The sequence below is a fragment of the Hetaerina americana genome, unplaced genomic scaffold (genome assembly GCF_022747635.1).
Source record: "Hetaerina americana unplaced genomic scaffold, ioHetAmer1.1.p SCAF_60, whole genome shotgun sequence".
NCBI lineage: Eukaryota > Metazoa > Arthropoda > Insecta > Odonata > Calopterygidae > Hetaerina > Hetaerina americana.
The window spans coordinates 2,905,118-2,914,090 of record NW_027287206.1 but is presented as its reverse complement, the minus strand read 5'-3'; the positions used below and the strand labels follow the sequence as shown (position 1 = coordinate 2,914,090).

Genomic DNA, 8,973 nt, shown 5'->3' with positions numbered 1-8,973 from the left:
GGATTCAGGTGTTCGCATTACTGAGTCACAGCTAATTAACATACATTTAGCATGTGTTTTTAAAATAAATTGACGGCATAAGCTACTATATTAGACCATTGCAGAGGGCGCGCTAGCCCACGACGACAACATCAGTTTATGACGGGCTACAATGCCGTTCTAAACTGTGGAGGAGCAGGTGGGGGCGGAGAGGAGAAAGGGGGAGATGGGGAACCGTATGGGTTTCCTCGAAAGCGGGTACTCTTACTGTACCTCCCACCTTTTTGCAGCATCGCAGTTCCCCGGAAGGGAAGATAAAAATACACTCGAATTGTGTTCCCAGCTTCAGATCAAAACCAGAAAAATACTAAACGTCATATTGAATTGAGCATAAGAAACTAACAGCCAGAATTCAAAGAACTGCGGGAGATGCGCGAAAGTAGCTTTTAATGGAGTCATCCACTAATATGTATTAAAATTCAGGAATTTCTTTGTGCAGAAAAGCGATGCAGAAATCATTCACCCTGACCGAGATACGAACCCTGATCCCTCGATGACCACCCAAGTTTTTTAGCCAGTTTAGCTGCTGAGGTGTCCTTTTTGTGTGTGAAATTTTAGGGTCTTTAAAAGAACAAGATATTCTGATGAAATACCGTTCATACAATTTATCGTAGCCTTGCGCGCATGCATTAAAATGCAGACCCTTCAAATTGTAAATATCATTCGCTCTGACCGGGATTCGAACTCTTAGTTTTGTGAGCGTGGTCTGGATCAATCACGCATAAACGAAGAATTTTCTTGGTTGTAGAAGCCACATCACATCGGAAAACTGTCACATAAGTACGAGATCTATCTTAAACTGCCGCCCAATAAAAAAGTGAGTGAATTCAAAAATAATTGAGGAGCTTAATAATGGAACCGATATTTCGTTTCATTCACAGTTCCGCAACTTGCCTGCGCCGTCGAAGGATAGCAAAAACTCCAAGAGACCGTCCACGAGGGTTTTTGGAACGGGCTCGGCTCCTTAAGACGGACGGCAAATGGAAGGCTGCCAACTACGCAGCCGTGAACCCTCGCGTGCCGCCGACCACATGCTCCCTGAGCGGGAGGGCAATGGGCAGCCCTCGGGGGCGGCTCTCTAGGACTCACCGACTCGGTTAAGTGGCGAACAAGGGAGAGTGCTCGGGGTCGCGTGGAGGCCTTTGATATGGACTGCCGTATCGGAGGGGGGTGCACCACCATTGCAGTCGTGCCCAGGAGGCGTGCACCTCGAGGAGATGAAGAGGTGGAGACGAGCAGGTGGAGGTGCGGGTGGGTTGCGACTGCACGGACTGATGGAACGCCCGCGTCGCGCTCGTGCCTTTGCGTGCTGGCGCTCGTCTGCTGTTTCCAGGTGTGCCTCTCGCAGTCGCCGCCGGTGATCATCCCCCCATCGGGCGCCACTAACAGACCGCCGCGCTTCCTCACTGAGGGACCCGGGGAGATAATCCTCAAGCTCAAGGAGGGCAACGAAACGCCAGCAAGTAAGTCACATTTGTGTTCCTTAGGTAGAGCGTTTCTGAATCATAGGGTGTGTGCGGATATAGCATCTGCATGGTTTGAGTATCCCCTTGTCCAGCAATCAGTCGAAAATTTTGGCCAGACAATAATCAACCCGGAGGCTAGTTTTGCAACGTCACTCGCTATTGGCATTAAAACACTCATCTTCCAGAAGAGCCGCCCAACTCAGTGACAGTTCCTCCCAACATGGGTCGTTCCTGTGTGTAACTTAGCTACTTCAAAAGCTCACAACTGCAAGGGTGATAATGCACACTGGTCTTGCCCCACTTCCTAACACTGTCCATTCCGACTCTCCATCCGCCTCTCGCACCTGGGCAATCTGAAACATGTACAAGTTGTGCATTGAGTCACCTATCCTTCAACTTTTTGTAGATTGAGTCGCCTATCCTTCTTTTCTATAATACATACATAAATTCTACCCGATTCACCTTAAACCATCTTGAAATATACAAAAAACAAATACACCCTGATTCAACTCTATGTTCTTCTCTATAAGTGATCTCATTACTACGATGGTATTCCTGAGCCCAGGTTGATTATCGCCCAATTGAACATTAGCCCTTCTGACTACCCTCTTACTTCATTCATTCATAGGATATCTACCGTGGTTGCCAGGTCATGGAGGCATCTTCTCCGCCATGTGCTCCTTTCCTGTGCCCTCGTCTTCATGTCATCATAGTCATCACCCTCTTCCACATCGTCCGTCATGTTGACCATCCTCCAGGAATTCCTCCTGACTCCTCCATAAAATCCTCCTGAGTTCACTTTAGAATTCATTCGTTTGTTTTTTGCTTAATTTCACCAATTTTATCCTTTAATTTAGCTATTTAGGCCATTTTTGAGACTATATTTACTTTATATACATAGTCCCAATTTAGTAAATCTTTTAGCATTTCATACCTGTAATTATAGAGCTTTTATGTTATTATAAAGTATTTTATTGGAGAGTAGTTTAACGGTCATACAACCTTGTCATTAATTGTTCTAAGATATATTTTGTGTTGTATGCAGGTTATTTATATTTAGGCGTACCTTCATGCCTGTAGTTGTTATATGTTTTAAGTATCGCTTTGTATCAATCTACTTTTTATCATACGATAAGTTATTTTCGGCGCATTTAATTTTTTTGGTTTGAATACTTTTACCTCCCATGGATTGAAAACTTGACGTGGTGGAAGGGCTTTTGAGATCCGATCACCTCTTCTACATCTACATCTACATCTACATCTACTTAATACCCCGCAAGCCGCCGCAAGGGCGTGTGGCGGGGGGTGCTAGGACACCACCCATAATTTAGAAAAGAAAAAGAAAAAAAAAACCGCATGCAATAACGACAAAATCATATATAAAAAAAAACATGGCATACATTCATGCATGAACACTTACACCCCACACACATGCAAACACTCAAACTACCAACTAACATACACATGCACCTGAAAGTATACCTAACATCTCTATAGTGTTTAATTTTGTTCCGACTTGTAAATTCAACGTTTTTAATATTTCTAAAGTGACTTCGGTTTCTTGCTATTATGATTACTGATTGTTCGGGGAAAGAATGAGTATTTGTACCTATCTGTCTTGGAATCTATCTCCCTTAGTTTATCTTTGTGGTCTGATCTACCTAAGTAGTGTGGGGCCATTATAATTCCTTCAGTGTCATATTTAAACTCGTTTGTTCTGAACCTTTCTAAAAGTCTAAGCCTCGCTTGTTCTCTCCGCAATTCAAGTGGTTCCCAGCCTAAATCCCCTAGGAGACCTGTCACACTTGTGTTTTTATCATAACAATTTTTAACGAATCTAGCGGATTTTCTTAGCGGACCTCTTAGGCAGTACTGGCGGGGGTAATAGTAACTGTTCCTATTAGGGTCACCCATGTCAGATAGATTGAAGGTTAGTAGCTAGACGAAAGGTAGTCAACGTAGTATTTGCTCCTCGATGAGGCGGTTGCAAAGGCCTCTGACCCCAAAGAGCGGCCATTGAGTGTGATGGTGTCAAGTTATAAACATTATTGAGGAACGCACGGGAAAACACATCAATTATTAACTCCATGATTTTTACAAAAGGCAATACCGAGAAAATGAATCCTGGCAACTACGGGACTCGTCCCATTAGGCCGTAGATCGTGCCCGGCTGCGGGAGAGGCTATGCTTCCGCGGTCGTCATCTCACGAAACCCTGGCAAAGCGGAACCGGGGGCAGCTGCACAGAAAACGCAAAAGAAGAAGACCGAATCAGTTAGTATAGGAACTTGGAACGTTAGGACATTGCTGAGGAAAGGAAAATAAGAGAATATAAAGCGAAAAATGGAAAGAGGAAATATAGATATTTTAGGTCTATGCGAGGTGAGATGGGAGGATAACGGAAATGGGCAGTAAGAAGCGCATAGAGTGAGTAACGGATGGAATAATATCAGTAAAGATGAAAGCAGAACCGACGAACGTGGTCATTGTTCAGGTATACATGCCACCAGGTAATCAATCATAAGGTGGAAGAAGTCGATAGTGTATACGATCAGTTAGAGGGCATCACCGCGAGCGTTTCTTCAGGGAAACAACTGAGAGTGCTGGGGGATTAGAATGCGACGATAGGCGAAAGAAGAGATGATGATGTGGTGGGGGATTACGGCTTAGGTACTAGGAATGAGCGTGGGGAGAAAGCAGTTGAGTTCTGCAGGAGACAGGGGTTAGTCGTCACCAACACCTTTTTTAAACATCATGAAAGGCGTAGGTATAAATGGATAATGCATGGTGACTCAGAAAGGTATCAGCTAGATTATATTACGGTTAGCCACAGATTTAGGAACAACGTGATCAATTCACAAAGCTTACCGGCAGCAGATGCGGCCTCTGATCACAATTTAGTACTAAAGGAGTGTAGCATCCAATTTTAAAAGATAGGGCAGTGGCGGCGGATCCAAAAATATAAGGCAAGGGAGGGGGATTACGAAGTGAAATGTAGAAGCATTAACTAAATTGGTAAGGAGAGAGTATCAGTAGGCTTTAGAGAACATCATGAGTGATGGAAAGAAGTCACCAAAATTCGCGACCTCTTGCTGCCTAACGAGTTTGAATACCCTTTAAGATGGCTTTCTCCCTAAATTTGAGCGATTTAGGCACCTAACGGAGGGGTTTGGGCGCACCCGCAGCCTTTGTCCACCTCGTACTCCTCCACATTTAGCTGTCCAGATTTTTCACTAGTCTTGTGAAGATCTCCCGTGTACTCCCGCCATATTTCCAGTACTTCTTTCTCCTCCCTTACTATATTTCCTTCCTTGTTTGTTCCCTATCTTCATACCTGCTGGCTGTGCTCCCGATGTTCCATGGCCATTCCAAGTTATATTAATCACTTTGTATTAAATCACTAAGTCACTAAATATGCCTTCCTCTACGCTCCAGCTCTTCTCTTTGTGCACATTCTTTTTTTAGCCATTTTTCCCAACCTTTATCTGTCTCGCTTCTTAGTTCACTATTCAGTCATCTATAAATCTATTTCCCACTGCCTTCTCCTCTTTAGATTTGAAAACGTAGTATTTGTGGTTATTAACTTATTTTATCTACAGAACTCTGCCATTCTGTCACCTCTCTCATTCCTCTCGCCACGTCCATACTGCCCTCCTTTCAACACCTCTCCCCTGGTATTCGCGTTACAGTCACCCACTATAATATTGCAGCATCCTTGTCCTTCGTTTCTCCTCATTTTCTCTACTCTCTCATACACTTCCTCTACTTCCCTATCACTCACTATAGTCGCGTGTTAGTATGTACACCTGAATGACTAGACGGTGTTTGGTTGCAGACTCTTATCTTTATACCTATTACTATGTCACTGTCGTAGGTCACCTAGCCTTAATATTTTTATTTACAATTGAATTAACACGGTTTCTTCCTCTCTTGTTTGCAGTGTAATAAAATGTAGCATATTCACACTGTTCTACTTCTACTTCTACTTAATACCCCGCAAGCCGCCGCAAGGGCGTGTGGCGGGGGGTGTTAGGACACCACCCGTGATTTAGAAAAGAAAAAAAAACCGCATGCTAGAACAACAAATTCATACATCCACCAAAAAAATGGCATACATTCATGCAAGAACACTTACACCCCACACATGCAAACGCTCAAACTACATCTTACATACCTATGCACCTGATAGTATACCTAACAGCTTTACAGTGTTTAATTCAGCTCCAACTTGTAAATTCAATGTTTTCAATATTTCCAAACTGACTTCGGTTTCTTACTATTATGATTTCTGATTGTTCGGGGAAAGAATGAGTATTTGTTCCTATCTGTCCTGGAATCTATCTCCCTTAGTTTATCTTTGTGGTCTGATCTACCTAAGTAGTGTGGGGCCATTAGAATTCCTTCAGTGTCATAGTTAAACTCGTTTGTTCTGAACCTTTCTGAAAGTCTAAGCCTCGCTTGTTCTCTCCGCACTTCAAGTGGTTCCCAGCCTAAATCCCCTAAGAGATCTGTCACACTTGTGTTCTTATCATAACAATTTTTAACGAATCTAGCGGATTTTCTCTGGACTTTATCTAATTCTTTTTGCCAAATTTTCTCCCAAGGATCCCAAATACTTGCGGCATATTCCAAATGAGGTCCAACTAGAGCAAAATAACACCTCTCTTTAACTTTTTCATTACATTTCCCCACCACCCGTTTTATGAAGCCAAGTTTCTTTAAAGCTGATCCGCATATTGTCCTGATATGTGCTCCCCATGGAAGGCGTGGTGTTAGAACAACCCCCAAATATTTAACTTGATTTGCCGTAGTCAATACTGAACCCTCTATTTTGTAGTTTATATCCTGTTCCTCGCTTCCTTTGTGCCAAAATTTCATAACTGCGCATTTATCTATATTAAGTGTTAATCCCCATTTATTGCACCATTCCGAGATATTGTCTAAGTCTCTAGAGAGTAGCTCGCGATCTAGCTGGCTCCTTATTTCCCTGTATACCACCGTGTCGTCAGCAAATAACCTCAGATTGCTACCAACGTGTGTGCTTAAGTCATTAATGTATATTAAGAACAGAAGAGGCCCTATTACACTTCCAAGTGAGAGTTTACCCCTAGTGTCATTCAGACTATTGCGTCTTTTTTTTTGGATTCGTGTTTTAACAAAGTTGAGTTGTGAAACAGAAGTCAAATTTATATTATTTTCTGGCATTCACTTTTTCCTGTTACAGCCGATCAAGAGTATTAACTTAAGCTTAAGCTATAACGGTAGTACAAGAAAGAAGTACCTTCACATGATAAAATAAGGACAACTCTTATTGGTATTCTACTATTTAAGGCATGTTTTTGATGGACACAGCCTCTAGGACTTTATAAAGATATTTTTACTTATGTACCAAAACATTTATCCGAAGACGTCCTTAATATAGCAACAAAAGGGCTCAATAATGCAAGTTAAATTGAATATGATCACTGAGAAAAATTAGAAACCCAAATGAAAGATTTACTTGTTTGAAGGGGCCGGCTACGACGGATTGAGGCGTGAGCTACAGCAGTCTTACGGTTTATTTAGGGAAAGCAACAGAGACAGTGAGAGTTTATGGAGTGCTCAACATCACGCGGTCTGAAAAACAAAAATACTTGCGTAGCGCTTTGAAAAGTAACAGGAAGGAACCTATATGTTTCAAGATAGAATTGCACAAAGAATTAAAACATCAAAGAACATGGTATTCCAAAATGATGACATCACGCATGGACAAGTCCAGCTATTAACGAAATTATATAATACGAAACTCTAAAACAGCAAAAGCGTTAGCAAGGAAGGCATGCCAGGCGTTAACAAAATTTAAAAATTACAGATTTAGTGAATATTTGGGCGATAACCCAAAGGAATTTTGGTGCTATAGCAATGGTGCCTGTTTGCATGAGTATTGGATGAAGGGATTTTTGCATGAGTGTGTGCGCTGCTGTGGGTGTAATTTTCCGTGTTGTTTTTTTTTTTTTTTGCATGTGGTATTTTTCTTTTTTACGGTTGGTGACCTAACACCCCCGCCACACGCCCTTGCGGCGGCTTGCGGGGTATTATGTAGATGTAGATGTAGATGGTGAAAAACCTAACACAAGTATATAAAAAGCTAGTGCATTAAACCACTATTTCATTACCTTTTCTATGATCGTTCACAGAAACAATTCGTGTCTCTATCCAATCGCTTCCATGACCCCATGTCTAAAATTGTAATGCATTCTCTTGGAATCGAACGCAAACTTCAAGAAATTAGTCCAAACTAATTGCCATGCCCTGATGTAATCCCTGCTCACGTATTCAAAACAATGGCCTCAGAAAAAGCTCCTTATTTGGAAATAATATTTAATAAATTTGTTAATGATCGCGTGGTACCCAAAGACTGAATAGTGGCCAATACCACGCCTATATTTAAATAAGGTGACAGAAAAGATACTAGTAATTATCGAACCCTATTCTTCACCTCCATCTCATTCAATATATTAGAGCAAATAATTGTAAGTTCAATCATGAAATATCTCGAATCTCAGATTTTCCTTAAACAATGGTTTCCGAAGGGGTAGATCTTGGGAGACACAATTGGCCCTTTTAATTCATGATATTTTGGTCTCGGGAGAAAATAACGCCCAGGTTCGTAACTGTCTAGCGTGGCGGTGGGTATGATAAGAGCCACCACCTCGGTGTCTAAACGTCTCTATACCCAGTGGGCATCCTGCTGCGGAAGTGCGCACACAAAAATTCTTGCATGAGGCACGGTGGTTATTAATCCTAATATTTAGAGGTGTGCTTCACTGTCGCATATTCCAGTGTCCTCGCCCTCTAACCTTGAAACGCCTTCAGTGCCTTCTTTCTCCAGAGGAAGATGGTTAGGACACCGGAAATTCGGAATAGGTGCGAGTTTCATTTGTATGCGTTTCTCTGTGTTTTTGTTCGCTCACGTTATCTCTCTTCTCCGTTTAAGTTATTATCACATCCGTAAGACCCATTTACAACATACACATATATGTTCATTCAAATTAATAAAAATATAAGAAAAGGGAGAGAAACGCATGTACAAGACAAACACGGGAATGGTGGTGAAGGTGGAATCGAGTGAGCTGTCCAGAAAGTAACTTACGTTTGCGTGTAGCGAGCAAAGCAGTGGGGGGAGCCCAATGTTTGCTTTAATGACTTACGAGATCGGTTCAAAAAGTATCTCGACTTTCGCGTTTTTTCAAAAATCATTTATTTATTCATGAATATATATTTTATCCCCATCAAAGTAATCCCCATTAGATATTATACACTTGTGCCAACGTTTTTTCCGATCCTCGAAGCACTTCAAAAAATCAGTTTTTGTGATATTGTTCAGCTCCTCCTTCGATGCAGTCTTTCTCTCGTCAATCGTAGCGTAGCGTCGTCCTTTCATGGGCCTCTTCAGTTTCGGGAACAAGAAAAAGTCACTGGGGGCCAGA

General features: G+C 42.0%; 1 protein-coding gene across 1 annotated transcript in view; it reads left to right on the top strand.

Annotated features, from left to right (window-relative positions):
* Positions 1-1,186: 1,186 nt before the first annotated feature.
* The window catches only part of Cad88C (cadherin 88C), a 63,547-nt gene continuing 55,760 nt past the window's right edge, over positions 1,187-8,973 (top strand). Inside the window, exon 1 of the mRNA XM_071594395.1 lies at positions 1,187-1,502. Coding sequence (XP_071450496.1) covers positions 1,187-1,502 — 316 coding nt within the window. The remainder of the gene's footprint in view (positions 1,503-8,973) is intronic.